Here is a 17,554-nt window from a genome sequence, read left to right as displayed (position 1 = left end):
ACCACATTTCCCTCCTTGTCTGAAGTGGTATGTCCTCCAATAGTACAGGCAGTTCATGTTGTAAAAACTGTATGTATCGGTCAGCATTCAATGTCCCTTGTATAAAAAAAGGGCCAATGAGATGTTCACCCACTATACCACACCACACGTTCACACTCCATGGGCGCTGGCGTTCCACTTGGCGAAGGCAATGTGGATTTGTCATCGACCAATAGTGCATGTTCCTTAGGTTGACATTTCCATGATTGGTAAAAGTTGCCTCGTCAGTGAAGAGGATACGTGACAAATCGGGTGTGTCGTGTCGTAACATCCATGTGCAAAACCGAACACGGTCCACAAAATCATTCCCGTGAAGTTCCTGATGGAGGGAGATATGATATGGGTGAAACTTGTGTGTGTGCAGAATGCGCAATACACTTTGCTGACTCATCCCAGCATCCCTGGCAATTTTACGGGAGCTAACGTGCGGATTCACAGCAACAGCAGCGAGAACATTTGTTGCACCTGCCTCACCTGTAGTTGGCTTGTTCCGCACACGTGCTCGTGTTGTTACACGTCCGGTGTCTCTTAATTTAATAAATAACTTACCAAACAGACGTCGAGATGGCTGTCATCTGTCCGGATATCTCTCTGCGTAAACACGGTAGGCTTCTGAGGCATTCCCCATAAATCAGGATCATATCCGCTTTTTCTATGTTTGTGAACACCATAATCTTCGCTCTTACCACTACGACTGCTTGCTATGAACTAACCCGATCTCGTGGACCTGCTATCAAAACTTGCTCTGCGTAAAGGCAGTTCTGTCAGGCACCTGAGAAGTCTTACATGCCGTGGTACTGACGGTCAAGTGGGCCACTTGTTAGTTTGTTTACATATTTTCACATGGCCATATCTTCGTTCCTATGTGCAATAGATGCATGAGACCAACGGCGTTGTGTTTCTCTGCGTGTGCTCTTTTATATTATGCATGTTATTGTATATCGTTCCATTTAAAAAAATATGACTTTGCTCCAGATGCCCCATTTGTCGATATTTTTCGACCCACCCCATACCTCCGATTTACGAGCCCCATTTGATATTATTGTTTCCCGCAAACCTCACATCGCTACTGTTTCTGGTTTCTTCGCTATTTCAGGTGGTACTTTTAGGTGCCTCATGTGGTATATATATATATATATATATATATATATATATATATATATATATATATATATATATATATATATATATATTTGTAATTGAATTTTTAGGTGCCATGACAATCGGGTGCCCTCTATTTATCTACCCCTTTATATCATATCTTATAACAAAAATAACAAGCCTAAATGTGTGATGACAAAAAAAAAGGTACATTTGCATTGCATGTCAATGTCCTAATTGGAGATGAGGGGAAAAAAGTAATCCTGGAGAGGCTACATTGGGGTTTCTAACATCTTTGAGTCTCTGGAGCAAGTGAATGAGTTTTTAAGCCCACTTTGTACATGGATAGGCTAAACGGGACTGGACCTACAATTTTAAGTGGGATCTGAAACCACTATGCACCTCCAGCAGGTACCGAACCTGGGACCCTTTTCCACTACACCATCTGGAAGGCCAATCAAGTGAATAAAAACAAGTGCTGTATACAAATAGTGACTCAAGAGGGCTTGACCAATGAATGCCCCAGTTTGAACCATCTCTAAGTATGAGTGTTTGTATCATGGATATTTGCAGCATGCATTGCTATGCTTTCTCTCCTCTCTATTGCTCCACAGACTCCTGTGATGAAATGTAGTAACATTAACTCAGAATCTTTGTTGGTCACTGAGGCTATCAGACAAAACATAAAATGATCACAGTGGATGTTCAAGTTATTTTGTTTGCTCACAAGAAACCTTATTCGCTCGTTCATGAATTTTGAGATGTGTTCTTAATGACCCATTCTCTGAGAATGCTTTTGGACAGTACTGACACTTGTATGGACGAATCCCTTCGTGAAATCTAATGTGTATTGTGAAGTAACCCTTCTGCCTAAATGACTTACTACAATAATGACACTTGTATGGACGAATTCCTTCGTGAATACGCAGATGTTTATTCAAAGATCCTTTTTGTGTAAAAGCCATATCACAGTGTTTACATGTGAAAGGACGAATCCCTTGGTGTATTCTTAAATGCACATTCAGAGAACCTTTCTCCGTAAATGCTCTGTCACAATGTTGGCATTTAAATGGTCTTACGCCTTCGTGAATCCGAATATGTGAAGTCAGTGAACCTTTCTGTGTGAATGATTTTGCACAGTGTGGACAAGTAAATGGTCGAACGCCCTCGTGGATTCGTAGATGAGCCTTCAAGTTATTTTTCTCCGTAAATGATTTGCTGCAATATTGACACATGAAAGGAGTAATACCATCATGAATCCTAAGATGGCAATTCAGATAACTTTTGCGACAAAATGACTTATCACAATGGGTGCAGGTGAAAGGACGAACTTCCTCGTGAGTTCTAAGATGAGTGTCCAAGAAATCTTTCCGTTTATATAATTTACCGCATTGGTGGCACTGAAATGGTACAGACCCTCCATCAGTTCTAGATTTTCTCAACGATTTCTTTTTCATGGTACAATCCTGGCAGACATGCTGATTATTCTTGCTGTGAAATCCAGAACCCCCTTTCACACCATCTCCACTAGAACAAGGTTTCCCACATTGTTGGCACTGCATTGATGAATTTTCTTCACAAGGTTCATGATCGGTGTTCGTTGGATTCAGTACAGGAGATGTAGAGCTGAAATATTACTTTTCATTAAAAAAGAAAAAAATATATACAGGGTAATTCAAAATGAATGGTAAAGGAATAAACCATAATTGTGACTGCTGTGATGAATTTAATTCACAATTATCGACATAAAATGATATTACCTTTCAAGGTTTCATCTGGCAACACTGAACCAAAACAAGCTGGTCATCCAAAATGGCAGCATCAGCGAACGAAAAGGCTTATTATGTGCTAGAATATGCAAAAACTTCATTGGCAACCGTTGTTCAGAGAGATTTCCAGACAAATTTTGCCAAAGAAGCACCTCGCTGTCACAACATCGCTAGGTGGGTGAAACAGTTTGAGGAAACGGGATGCTTATGCAAGGGGAAAAGCACAGGACGGCCATCCGTCAAGAACGAAGTGGTTGAAAACATTTGTGCGACTTTCCTACGAAGCCCCACCAAGTCAACGTATCATCGGAGCACATGGAATGTCCGTAGAAACATATAGTTTGTGTGCTAATGATGAGTTGACCTTTCATATTATATCGATAATTGTGAATTACATTCATTACAGCAGTCACAGGTATGGTTTCTTTCTGTACCATTCATTTTGAATTACCCTGTAGTTTAAATGTTTTTTTTGTAACCTTCGTGGGTAATCTAAGTGTGTTGTTATATTATTAAAAACTAAAACAATCTAGTGTAACGTTTTAGCGTTTTTGCTTGAAAGATGTAATAACAAAACCTGTCCAGAAAAATTTACTACCAAAATTTGTACAACCAGTATTTCATGTGAGATTTTCCCACATCACTTAGGTCATAACAACAACACAAGGATTGTTGTAATAATTAATGGCTAGTGCTAACATCATTTAGTAAAGTTGTTTCCCTTTAAGTCAAGAGAAAAATTTGATAATAAAACTGTGTCAATACCTTTTATGTTAACCCTTTACTACTATGACAGTCTCTCGGACCACCCAAACTTTCCCTTTTACTATATTTCTCACACCCTTCTAACCCAAGACATTATATATCTTTAACTAAACAACAATATTCTCTATGTCAAGTCATGTGAAACCTAGCCAGAAATTGAAATTAGCAAAAAAGCTAGTTTACAGTTCAAAGTACTTAAGGGTTAACAACCTTGGTCCTGTACTAATTAGCAGATGTTTCCTGGTAGACTAAAGCATAAAACCTGCAACAAAATCTGTTTTTAGCGATGAAAACCTAAAGCATTTATGCAATACACCACGCTGCCGTTCAATGCCAGGTACATTTGGTTCAATACCACAAAAACTAAGCAGTTGTGATAATTCAAAACTTAAGAAGCAGAGCCTTTAACACTTCCTAACTAATTGTTGATAAACTATACTAAAATGGACTGAACTGTAGTTTTGCTATGTACTTAACTTACTTTGTGCTGGGGAATACTTCTTCCTTCAAATCATCATCTCCTGCTTTAATTGCCGATCCTTCCGTAATTTGTACTTCTAATGGGAGAGATTGAAATACTTGATCTGACACAGTGGAAGACTCTGTTTTTAGTTCTAATTCCAAAGTGTGACTGTTTTCATCACTGTGAAATTCACCTGTACTTGATTGTAATTCGTCAGAGTAAACATCTTCGCATTCTACTTTGATTTCTACTTTCAACTCTCCACAGGATACAAATGGTGTTGACATGTCGGAAGTTGCAATGTTTGCTTCTCCCTTGATAATTTTTTCATCAGTTTGTGGAGTTTCATTTTTTGAAATATCATCAGTTTCCATTCTGTTCTTTGCAATTCAGAGATTATTCAGCAGTGAAAAGTGAGTGATCAAATATTTATTGGTGTCATAAGGAGTGTAATACTCCACTGAAGAGATTTCCAAACTTATGTTGAATAAACGGATGAATTTACTTATTATTCTTCATTTAAAGTGGTGGTTAATTTCCTTGATATACACTGAAAATAAAAAATAGAAATTTGTTCAAGCCACAAAGCCTGTAAAATAACCTAAATGTGCTTAACTTTTTAAAATCTTAACTATTACAATACACAAAGCCATGGAAAATTACATCCTAACACATCTATTTGCATTCGTAACAATAATGTATAATAGCTAAAAATGTACAGTGGGATCCATGAGTAATACCGTGCAAATTGTCCATGACTATTTTCATTAATTTTTCTCTTACATCCTATGTGCTTTTAGCGATTGATTTTTATGTATGCTTGTGCAGAAGTTGTCAACAGCTTGTTTTGAGTTTTCTTTTAATTCTTGAAGCTCTTATTGGGCCAAATAAAGTGCTCGAACATGGTGATGGACAATTTGCACGGTAATACTCATGGATCCCACTGTACACAGCATAATGTCTAATTGAGATTCAAAATGAGTAAGAATTTAATGTTGCCATAAACTAATACTTTTTCTTAAAATAACAGTATTATATTATATTACATTGCATCTACCTAAAAGCAATAAATTACATTTAATATATGATTGCTAACATTGAAAAAAGGGTAAATAAGCACTTTGCACATCTGGAATACAGCTATCCACCATGAAATTTATAGAAATTATAATTTTCCAGTGAAGATTTTTTGTCTAAAATACAACAAGTGTTTGTGCAAAGTTCAGTTACTGGTGGAGGTTCATTTCAGCAACTCAGATTCAACTTTTGAGTGCAGGTCCACTCCTGATTAGCTTAGCCATTTATGCTTGAAGGAAGGGGAGGGGGGGGGGCTTCTCCAAGTGGGCCCCCAAAAAATTCTAATAAATTCTAGGAATCAATGTTTGTGTAAATGAGCTTTTGAACCAAAAAAAAAAATTTCCAGTTTCCAAACACTACTAATCATCCTGAGTCTTTCTTACGAAATGATATTTCTGTCCCATAAATTTCGTTTCACACTGTAGGGTTGCCAGACGTCCTGTTTTTACATGCTTTTTAATATGTTTATCAAAATGGACGTGTACTTTCCATTAAGGCATTCAACAATTCTGTCCATAATTCTAATGCTTACTTTAATCAGGGGTACAAAAAACACCATGGCACCTGAAAATTTGCACCTATAACCTAAAATTTATATATTATTACATATTTCAAGTTTGCTTATGAAAATTTCCATTTAGCTAGTACAGTATGTGTTTATGAATCCTTGTGTGTTTTCTGTATCACAAGTATCGTTAAATCAGAATATTAAACATGCCATTATAATTTCTTCACTGCTGCTAGCTGAATTTTAAAACCTGCAGCGATATGATAGAGTTGGCCATACCTTTGAATATATTACATAATTGTTCATGTTGTTACCCATTGAGTCTTCTTTAGGAAGGTCACTCTCCCTCAAGAATTAATTACTTTTAGTCCAATCTTATATTAATTAATAAATTAAATGTTTTAAGAGCACATTTCAAAACATGTAGCTTTATGTTGTTGCCTTGTGATCAAGGGGTTTTGGGTTTGATACCCGCTGGAGGCACATGATACAGCAGTTCGGATCCCACTTTAAACTGTAGGTGCAGTCCCAATTAGCCTGTCTGTGCATAAAGTGGACTTTAAACAACAATTCAATCAATCAAAAATATATATTCTGATGTTTGTTGGTGTAAAGAGCGGGACATTATATTGACTGTGTATGCCCTGCATTGTTATAGAGAAATATGGCAAACTCCATTCACAGGGTCATCTGTTATCACATTGCATAAGGACTAATGCTGCTATCTCTGCAAGTATGTTCACCTGTTCTGCAAAATTGAAATAGGTTTGTTTAATATTCTTATCATTCAGTTCCCAAAATGTGTACATGACTAACTTAGGCAGAGTCAGTTGTCTTAGTATTTCTAAACTACTGCATTTTTTCTACGCATGGGAGCAAAATATAATGCAAATCATCTTCAAAAAAATTAGAGTTGGCTTAAATTACCTTTGTATTTCCATAATTCTTTCTTTCAGTTTCAGTAGCTATAACAAAAGGAACGATAACATATGCAATTAACTTTTCACTATGATATTTCAATAATTACGGTTTTCCACAAACTCAAGCCAACAGATTCATGCATTCTACAAAGTTCAAGCATTAACTCAAACTCATCTACAGTGTTTTACATTCTCTTAATTCAGCATGCGGAAGCCGGACCAATGGTCATGGATAAATTTACTTGTAGCCTTTTTTCTGAAATATTAGTCAATTTGAGGGTAACGGTTCTGAATGTTTAATGATTTTTTGCAAGTTTTATAGAAGTATTTGGAAGGGTACTATTATAGTATGGGGGTGACACCTATAAATCATATATTTCACACTTTTTTACATTGCTAACGTACTATTTTGGAATGCGGAACATTTCCTAAGGTGAAATAATGCATTTCTAACTAAGATAATGTCTATTTCTTACATTTACAAGTACTTACTGTTACTTGTTATTTCGATTCTGTAACACATTATGGCAGGCTATAGCGTACTGGTTCAGGTCGCGTTGTGCGAGTGTTTTGTCGATTTATGCAGTGTTGCAACCTCGTTCACCGGAACATACCTACTTTCGTGCCTGGATTTGAAATTATGCTAATACCTCGCAAACCATTGACGTTAGCCTCACAAACCATTGACGTTAGACCCACAAACCATTGACGTTAGCTCCAAAAACCATTCACGTTAACCCCAAAAACCATTTTCCGTAAGGTTCGGCAAGTATAGTTAAAAAAAAATTAAAAATACTAGACACGTAATGTTCTAGTGAAAACATGGCAAGTTTGAAACACTGACTACGGGGAACATTGTGCTCTCGTGCAGAAAGCAAATGGCGGCAGCGGAAACAGCCCCAAAAACCATTCACGTTAGCCCCAAAAACCATTTTCCGTAAGGTTTGGTTAGGCAAGCATAGTAAAAAAAAAAAAAAAAAATTAAAAATTAAAAATACTCGACACGTCATGTTCTAGTGAAAACACTGCAAGTTTGAAACACTGACCACGAGGTTATGTCATCTGACACAAGGAGCATTGTGCTCTCGTGCAGAAAGCAAATTGCGGCAGCAGAAACAGCGTGTTGGACATAGATTTTCGCAGAAAACAACATGTATTCGCATTAAAATGGATCAAAACTACATTCACAAACTTCCACAATGCTACAGAAAATGATTTCCGTAAGTACTTTCTCCTGTAAATTTGAAGAAATCCGTCACCCCTATACTATAATGTTACTTTTTGGAAGTACTTCAGAATACTAGAAACAATTGTGGGAGTAAGTTAAATTCTTGGAGAAACTAAGTAGCACAGTTAAAAGCTTCACTAAGTATTAGTTATGGTAAAAATTTACTATCCTTCGGACACCTCTAATTTTTTCGTTTCGTCAATTTTTGACATTCGTACTTACGTATCTGCTTCGCGGAACATTCCTGAAGGTGTATCAACGTTGTTTTGATGAAATTTGAACTATGTTTCCTAACCTAACAGAACTAACCTAACCACGTGCAAATGGTTTGTGGGGCTAGCGCCAATGGTTTGTGGGGCTAGCGTCAATGGTTTGTGGGGCTAGCGTCAATGGTTCGCAATTATTTCCAATTTCTAGATCCTGATACTAACACGACACCAAATTTTAACTATGTTTCCTAACCTAACAGAACTAACCTATCCACGTGCCAATGGCTGGTGGGGAATTAATTTTCAATGAACAACATGAATTTCAGCTATGAAACATTCCCACATCGCACAAAACACCTTCCCGATGTTCGACAATGCTACAGGAACTTATTACGGTAAGTAGTTTCTTCTGTAAAAATAAATAAATGTGTCCGAAGGATAGTAAACTAGTATCTTAGTTATTATGTATTGAAATGTCGCTTCGTTTCCAGTTGACTCAGACAATTTTTTTTTTCATGCGAAGCTTGAAGTAGATTTAATGCTAAGAGCCCTAAATCTAACAACGAAATGATGTAGGAATATTTTATTAACACTAAAAGCCATAAGCCTCACCAGCTTACCCTTACAACGAAGGTATTTATAGGCACAATATCCCTTCGCATGTGTAGACTTAGTCCATATCCAAGCCGACAGTAAACAAATGAGTGCATTTCTTCAATTTTACAGAAGAAACTACTTACAGAAATGAGTTTCTGTTGCATTTTCAAAGTCTGTGCAGGTATTTTCTTTGATCGTTGATCTATTGGTCCAAGAATTCATGTATTTTTGAAGAGAAATATATCTCCGATGCACAATTGCCATTGCTTCTACTTGCTTCTGTTGTGTACGTTTGATGACGTAACCCCCAGTGTTTACAACCACGCCGTTGTTTTGCAAGAACATGAAAAACCAAATACGACCCCAAATTTTATTTATGTTTGCCTAACCTAACCTTCCATGAATGGTTTCTGGGGGCTATGCGTGAATGGTTTGTGGGGCATTTTTTGGTTAAAACCCCAAATTTTAACTATGCTCGCCTAACCGTACCTTGAATGGTTTCTGGGGCAATGCATGAATGGTTTGTGGGGCATTTTTCGGTTAAGAAGGTTGGAACCACTGCATACCCACTGATGATCCACGATGTGCCAAGCTGTGCTAGCCATATTGTGCCTTACGAAAGCGAAAAAAGGAAAAACAATAAATAATCGTAATGTGAAAAAATGAAATTATTTTCGTGAGAAAAGCAAAATCCCACCTTAAAGAATGTTTGGCAATGCACAAGAGGTAAATACCAATGTCAAACAAGACGAAATGAACGAGTGAAAGGTGTTTTCCCCATACCAAACAGGTAATGAAAAAAAAATCACAAAACTGAAGTGTGTTAACATACATAATTAGAAATCGAACAATTTAAAAGTCTGTACACCATGACAAATTCGGAATTAGACAATCGTAACTTAGGCCGAAGAGGTATCTTTCCTAAACACCTATAACGTATTCACACCTCAATGTTTAAGTACAGTACGTCAAATCACGTCAAACTCGACCCTTGGATATCATAAACATACAAACTCTTCATAAATGAAGAGTAACCAGAGGTAAACTCAAGATATATGACCGAGTTAATCTTCAAGTTCTACAGTGTTCAAGTACTGCCGTTCACCAGGAACCGGCTTGATATTTGAGATGTCAGCTTATTAACAATCGGCTCTCTGCGTATGTAAATATACGCAAAAATTATTGTTAAATAAAATTTTGACAGAACAAACTTACGGCGAAAATTGACAAGTGTGTTGTGGTAGTTTATCTATGGCTTTCTCCATTACAATGTAATTATAATATATACAGCGTGATAGCCGATAATACAGACGACGGAGGTCTTACTTTTCGCACACCCAATTGAACTCCGCCCCGCCCCTTTGGTGTTAACCATAGACGTCTGAAAATTTTAAAATCAGGAAATTTGAGACAGGAAAAAATAGCAGTGACGTGCACTGAGGAGTAGCTAGTCTAGCAGAGATAGATCAATCAATCTCACATCTCGAATTATATTCAAATCACAATATTTATTGTCTTGTTAAGGCCACCACAACTCATATGCAACACTTTCTTTTCCACGCGCTTCTCGTCCATCGGTGTTCTCCGCGGGCAAAGCTGGCTGGATACCCTAGCTCGCTCTTCTTCCGCCAGACCAGTTTCCAGGTAGAAACGGCCAGCCCAAGGAAAAGGGAGATTTCTACCTCTACCTCCCTTGTCCCCTCGCCCCCCGCTGCAATGGTTGAAAGCCCAGGCTTTCAGGTCCCCCAGTCTATCTCCTATAGGACAGATAGGGGATTGGTTTCTCATAATTTTTTTGTAAATCCTCTAAAGAACACAGGGTAAAATTTTCTGCAGTACTTATGTTCTCTGTATTTACACAACCTTTTACACGTTGTACAATATGTGTGTATGTATAATATGGGATGTAGTTTTATTATTTATAAAATGGGAACGTGTTATGTGCAGACAATAATGTTATGCTTTCTTTCTTTTTTTCTTTTTCAAATATGGAATATATAATGATTAAATTACAAATATGTGCTCAGGCTCTCTCTGACTCTCGTTTTAGTAGTGTTTTATTAAAATATACTACTCTTGGTCTCTAACAGTCATAAATACGGATGTATTTATTTGGGCAAGAGAACGCGTGTTCATATTGTTGTTGGTTTGGTTTATTTTACTTCGCTTTTCTGCCACATTTGGTTATCGCGAAAATGAGGATTGAGTGATAATATGATGAAATTGGTTAAGGGACCTCATATGAACAATCCAGGCCAGGATTCGAACCCGTGATGTGTGCACATTCTTGTCCTATGTGTTGCAGTGAATAATGAAATAATTTGGAATAAAAAATGTATCTCAGAACTCAAAAAGTCAAATGAATATCATCGAAGAAACTACAAAAAAGTGTGTTGTGTTTTGTTACCTGTCACCAAATCAACAAAGCGTGGGGGAGTGATTATCACAGCGCGCTATGACACCAGGATTTCCGGGTTCGAACCCCGACCCAGGCATTGCGTTCCCTGTGCTCGTCCCTTCATCAATTTCATCGTATCTTCGCAATTAACCAAATGTGACAAAAAGCGACGCTAAGTAACTAAAATTAAATAAAATCATTGATTGATTGCTCAATTTGGTTTAATTTACTTCGCTTTTCCGCCACCTTTGGTACGACAAAATTGATGAAGGGACACACACAAAGAACACAAATGGCCAATCCGAGATTCGAACCCAGGATCTCTGGCTTAGAGTCAAATCAAATAGTTTTTTATTTTCGAATGTGGGTGCGGGTTACGTGTACTTTTTTCTAGTACTCATTCATAATTTTGCAATCTTTTTCTGTTATTGACATTCTTCATTTTTGTAGGAATACTGGCACTAAAGGGAGGAGGGGTGTGACCCACACCAACCCTCCCCCCCCTTGAGCACGCCACTGACTGCTACCCCAAGTGTCGACGTCACCGCACGTCACTGAAAAATAGCAATTTCCGGACAAAGTCGGGAAATTTTCGAAGCTCTAAAAATTTCGAATTCTACACATTATTTCCACCTCAAGTGATTGCTTTTTCATTTCTGGAATATAAACATAATCGTGACGTCAGCAAGAGACTATGAACCAAGGATTACCTACTACCATATCTTATATAATTATTATCTGAACCTTCGAATGATGGCTCGTGTTCGCAAGAAGAATTACGTTACTCCACTTCTTCTTCAGAAATAATAAGGCAAATTACTTGTATTTGAATATTTCACTTGTGCCTATGTTTTGCCCATCGATTTGAGGCTGGGTGAGCACCAGAGCTGCTTTATGCGGGGACAAGGAGCTCACCCAGCCTCAAATGGATGGGACGGGGCAACCCTGAGAGTTAAGCGTGGTGCTGGTCATATCACCTGAAAAGTGGCCGAGGTCGAGAATGTGTGAGGCCTTACCCTCTACATCCCGTAAATGTGCCTTCATGGCACGGTGCTATATGCACGGGGAACTTTACCTTTACTTGCCTTCAGTATAACTAATAAAGTAATAATAGGCCTCATTATAGCAAATGTCTGGATATTCTAATATGTATTTAGCCCGACCCTGTGGCCGAGTGGTTAGCACATCGCGCTGCGACGCCAAGGGTCCCGGGTTCGAATCCCGGTCGGGCTTGGTTGTTTGTGAATGTCCATTCATCAATTTCATCATTTCATCACTCATCACCATCTTCGCAAATTAGCCTAGAGGCACAAAACGCGAAGTAAAATAAACTAAATCAATCAAATCAATCAATCAATCTAATATGTATTTGCTATGTCGGTAGTATTATACGGTTGTGAAACTTGTGAAACATAAATTGAAAGTTTGTGAATGGAGAATATTACATAATAATTAACTGCATAAACTATATTCATCCCCTAACATTATTAGAGTACCATTAAATCAAGAAGATTTAGATGCGCATGTTATGTAGCACGTACATGGGAGAAGAGAGGAAGATTTGGAGAATTCTTGTAGGAAAACCTGAAGGAAAGAGGCCCTTAGGGAAGATGGGAAGATAATATGATAATATGAGAGTAGATTTGAAAGACATTGGTAACGATAATGAAGATTCGATTGTGATTTGACCAAGATAGGGAAAAAATGGAAGGCTTGTGTTGCTGCGGTGATGAACCTTCGGGTTCCTCAATGCCAATGAGTTCGTTAGTCAGATAATAAAGGAACGTCAATGTATTTAGACACTATACTGAAATAAACTTACCTTTAATAGCAACTGAAACGAATGTGCCTGATGGATAGATAAGACATTCTACCTCGGACATGTTTCTTCCAGTCCCAAAGTCGGGAGACCGTTTTTGTAAGTCGCCATTAAAAACACGTTTGCGTTTCGGCATGGTTCATATCGCTGATCGACACAACTTCACTTCACCGCTACCATGTAACAACTAATAGTAGAGCAGTTAAAAGTTACTGTTTATTGCTGAATTCTGACGTCATGAAACTCAAATCAAAGGAATCAAAGTTTCTCGCATATTCTTCGCTGTTGTTAGAAACGTGGTAGATCGCAACGCAAATGCTTTGAAATCAAAACCTCGTCGGTGCGGAGACGACAACAGAAGATGCGAAAACGTCCAACAATTTTTCTTTGTTGGAAGAAAAGTTTCTTGTAACTGAGAGTATTGTATTTCTTTACTTTGAACTTGAACACGGAAATGCTATTAAGAATTATTTATATGTATAAAATTTTGTTACGAATCTTGAAGTTGAAGCAGTTATCTATACCCCCCAAAAAGGACATTTCCCCATTTCCCTAAAAACCCGCCCGGACCAGTTTTAGGGCCCGAAAAAGAGGACATGTCCGGGTAAAAGAGAACATCTGTTAACCCTAGATGCAATCGGGTTTTTATTAATTTATAACTTTATTATTAGCTATGTTACATCGATTATTACACAATTTCAAAACAGATTTCAACCAATGTGCGAATTAACGCGGGGGGAGGGGCCTGTGAATCCCCCCCAAAATATCCCCGGCAAAAGAAATGTTTTTTTATCGCTGCCATGGATGTTTTTGCCCTCAAGGAAAATGGGATTGAAAGTATATAGTATACCTTTCTCTTAACTATGTAACGTTCGATACCCGGTGGAGGCACAAGTGGTTCGGATCCCACTTTAAACTGTAGGTCCAGTCCCGATTAGCTTTACTGTGGATAAAGTGGACTCAAAACACCAAATCAATCAATCTTAACTATGGAACAAACACAATTGAACAATCAATCGTGTCCATTGATGGTCCGTAATCAAAAGTGGGCATCCCATACGCCACTAAGTGGGCGTCCCCTAAAACAAAATGCTTAATTTTCACAGTGATTTCAACACCTGCATAACAGTACTTGGACTTCCTCGATGGCGTAGTGGTAACTTCATCGCCTTGTAACCAGGGGCTCCTGGGTTCAATATCCGGTGGAGGCACATAGTGGTTCGGATCCCACTTTAAAACTGTAGGTTCAGTCCCGATTAGCCTTTTGTGCATAATGTTGACTTAAAACTGAACCCAAATAAACTCATAACAGTACTTACAAAAAGAAGGGTCTGAATGTTGATGCCAGCAAAAACAAATTGTGAAGGTGTTGCAATTTCTGTTCTTTTAGGGGTGAGCATTTGGTTCAGTACACTGGCGCACACAGGGGAATCTAACGAAGCTACAGCTCTCCAGAAATGTTCATAAAATTATTATATTCAAAGGAATGCAATAAGGAATTTGGAAAAACTAAACTCTCTTAAAATGAACCCGGATTACCATTTTTTGTGTTTGACAGTTTAGAAAACGAAGGCAAAAAAAAGGTAATTACGAATAATTGTATAGTTAGATACTCAGCTCCTCCAGAAGGCAGGTGTGCAAAATCCACCTTTGCAATGCCAGCCCCCCCGAAAAAAGTTCTGCGCACGCTAGTGGTTCAGTATATTGCAAATATGTGGTCATAGAGAAATTCCTTCCATGTGATAAACGTTTTTACATTGTTTACATGAAAAATCGGTTGAATATAATTGCATTTTCATTTGTAGCTTGAGAAAAAACAAGAACCTTTACATTATGCAATAGTAGCAATAGTATACGATGAAAAAAAGAACACGGTCTAAAAACTCTATGAAGTAGAAAATATAAAGAAATGTGTTAATATGAAAGAAACAGATGTGAAGAAGGAAGAGACAAGAAGTTGATAAGGAACGAGACGTCAACGTCCCGCAGGATCTTTTCGAGGTAGGGGCGATCAAGGTATTCTTTCCAGCAGGAGCGTACGTACATTCTAGTCTAGCTAGGCTACCTGCGAAGCCTGAAGTCTAGAGAATAAAATTCAGGAGAAAAATCGATCAGAAATTGTAAATATTATTATGCATATCAGTGACATGATGATGCTGATTCTCGAGTTGGCAACTTGATTTCTTATGAGTTGGTAACCTGATTTCTTAATAGTTGGCAACCCGATTTCTGATGAGTTGGCAACCTGATTTCTTAGGAGTTGGCAACCTGATTTCTTATGAGTTGGTAACCTGATTTCTTGTTATTTGGCAACCCGATTTCTGATGAGTTGGCAACCTGATTTCTCATGAGTTGGCAACCTGATTTCTTAGGAGTTGGTAAACTTATTTCTGTTCATAGCCTAGGACCACGTGACATAGTGAGATAGCCCAGATCTTGGACTCAGTATACGCCACTGCTTTCCAAGGAACAAACGAGTCATAGTCAGTAGCGTACGCAGGATTTCATCAAGGGGGGGGGGGTGTTATTTCTAAAACTTTTTTCCAAATTCACATTACCATTGTTTTATTATACTTTAATTAAATAATAATAATCACAATTAATTAATAATACTTATAATTAATTCATTAGCTAAATTAATACTAATAATAATACTAATACAACTACTACTACTATTAAGTAGTAGAGATCTACATAAATATAGTATTTATGAAAACAATAGGACGAAATTACTTTCTGGTCATTCGATTTTTAACAAATCCTGGGAGCATTTTTTTGTTTCTTTGTTACGAAATAATTGTCTGGTCAACGAGGTGAGACATTTCAAGGTTGAAGAAGATCCATAAATACAAGAAAATATATTAAAATAATCAAAGTATGGAACTCATTGAAGGAGCTGCGGTGATCTGGTCGGTAGAGCGTCTGACAAGTGACAATCACGCGGGAGATCAAGATTCGATTCCCAAAATTGGTTGGAATTTTTCAGACTTTTTCCCCGCATAAATGTCCCCAATAATTCACATCTGGATTATCTCGCTGTTCTTACCAACAAAACATTTTACAATAGTTAAGCTTATTGTCGTTTGAATAATTGTCTAGTCAACAAGGTGAGACATTTTAAAGAGATACATTCAAACGTGCTGCGGCAAATAATAAGACATTGGGAAGGCGAATTCGTAACTGTATTCTTGTCCGCCTAGCCTTTGTGTATACATTAGAATCTTACAACGAACCAATAACTTTATTTAGTTAATTCTCATTGTTCACACACAAAAAAATACATGTTCGTTGAATACTGGCGTACGTAGAGGGATGGCCGATGGTGTTCCAGCCCCTACCGAAATTTTGAGAAAATCAGAATTTTCAAATAAAAATCCGTCAAGAACTTTAAAAAATCAAAATGAGTAAATGCGAAACCTCTTTTAAAGTGAATCCCGATTACCATTTTTGTCTTTGAATACAATTTTAATAGACTGAAGAAAAGCTCCAAAAATACGAAATATTTTATTATGCATCCTGCCCTCCAAAACGAAGACATGTACTATCCACATTTACTATTCCAGCTCCTCCCGAAAAAAAATCCTGCGTACGCCAGTGTGTTAAACATTGTTGCAACTGAGATACAAAACAACTTTTTCCTCTTTTAAATCATAGTCACCCTAACCTAACCTCATAAACTCGGGTTTATTTTCAAGGCATCACTCTGAAAGACGCGTGTGTTTGGAATGGTGTGCTTTTCTCCATGCTGCATGAAAATAATAATTCAAATTATTATTATTATTGTTAGTAATAGTAGTAGAAGTAGTAATATTAATAGTAATATTATTGTCCCAGATCTTTGACTGGGAAAAATTGGCCATTTAATTTTTTTCCACAGCATTTTTCATTATATTTAACAAGCTCAAGGGGGGGTTAAACCCCGTAACCCCCCTTGCGTACGCCACTGGTCATAGTAGCCCCATAATAGCGTTGCTCCTCTAAAAAAACTCTATCAGTTTGAAGTTATCATGTTACTGCAATGTCCTTATGATAACTAACATAATTACTGTGACTGAAATGAAATTATGTGTGTGAATCATTTTTGGTTGACATTATCCCTCCCGTCCGGATGTCTATGAAACGAGAGATATAATGAGAATGAACGATAGAAAAAATGAACTATGATGAAGGAAATGAGTTTGGTGCAGGAAAGGGACAAAGGCTGTGAAAGAAGATAGAGGAAAGGGAAAACAGAGAGGGTAAAATAAAGATGGATACAAATAAAGTAACAATATGAGGGAAAATATAAATAAAATGCAGACAATGAAAATAGAAGAATGAAATTTATGTAATATTTCAGGAGTAATGTGAGGAGAGTGCAATTTTACATTTATCAAGTAACCATCTTGATCCTCCTTATGGGCATATACGAGGGGGTGCTGATAAGTTCATGGCTTTTCTCTCTTTCCATCGTTTCCCGTTCGCGATTCATATCTCATTTGAAAGCGTGTAATATGAGTATGTTATGGTGCAAAAATAATATTCCTCCCGTAATAGCTTCTTTCTATTTTTCGGGTTTGAAGTAGTCATGGCGGAGGCAAAAATCAGTTTCACGACGCCGGAGGTTCGGGGTATGCTCAAGTTTCTGTTCCTCCAAGGAAAGTCTGAGAACGACATTCACG

The 17,554-nt window shown here is 37.5% G+C and overlaps 1 protein-coding gene across 4 annotated transcripts; it reads right to left on the bottom strand.

Moving 5' to 3' along the window:
* Positions 1-1,243: 1,243 nt before the first annotated feature.
* Positions 1,244-12,943, bottom strand: LOC145991040 (uncharacterized). 4 transcript variants are annotated; one of them, XM_083126734.1, is made up of 3 exons: positions 12,897-12,943; positions 4,156-4,687; positions 1,244-2,766 (listed from the first exon to the last, which is right to left on the bottom strand). In XM_083126734.1, exons 2-3 carry the CDS (start codon positions 4,509-4,511, stop codon positions 1,851-1,853), a joined length of 1,272 nt encoding a protein of 423 aa, XP_082982860.1. In that variant the 5' UTR covers positions 4,512-4,687; positions 12,897-12,943; the 3' UTR covers positions 1,244-1,850. The 4 variants fall into 4 exon arrangements, with proteins under 4 accessions (XP_082982860.1, XP_082982857.1, XP_082982858.1 ...); XM_083126731.1 differs by lacking the exon at positions 12,897-12,943 and adding an exon at positions 9,892-9,979; XM_083126732.1 differs by lacking the exon at positions 12,897-12,943 and adding an exon at positions 9,623-9,756.
* Between the last annotated feature and the right edge of the window lie 4,611 nt (positions 12,944-17,554).

Source organism: Lepisma saccharinum, chromosome 8, assembly GCF_977018435.1.
Source record: "Lepisma saccharinum chromosome 8, izLepSacc3.1, whole genome shotgun sequence".
NCBI classification, from domain to species: Eukaryota; Metazoa; Arthropoda; class Insecta; order Zygentoma; family Lepismatidae; genus Lepisma; species Lepisma saccharinum.
This window is presented reverse-complemented; position numbering and strand designations above follow the sequence as displayed.

What these genes read in the sequence shown, in the direction of transcription:
- LOC145991040 (XM_083126734.1), bottom strand. Translation starts at nt 4,511, where the DNA reads ATGGAAACTGATGATATTTCAAAAAATGAAACTCCACAAACTGATGAA. An exon ending in GAAGTATTCCCCAGCACAAA is followed by an intron (nt 2,767 to 4,155) that starts GTAAGTTAAGTA and finishes GTAATATTTCAG; the next exon opens with CTCTACATCTCCTGTACTGA.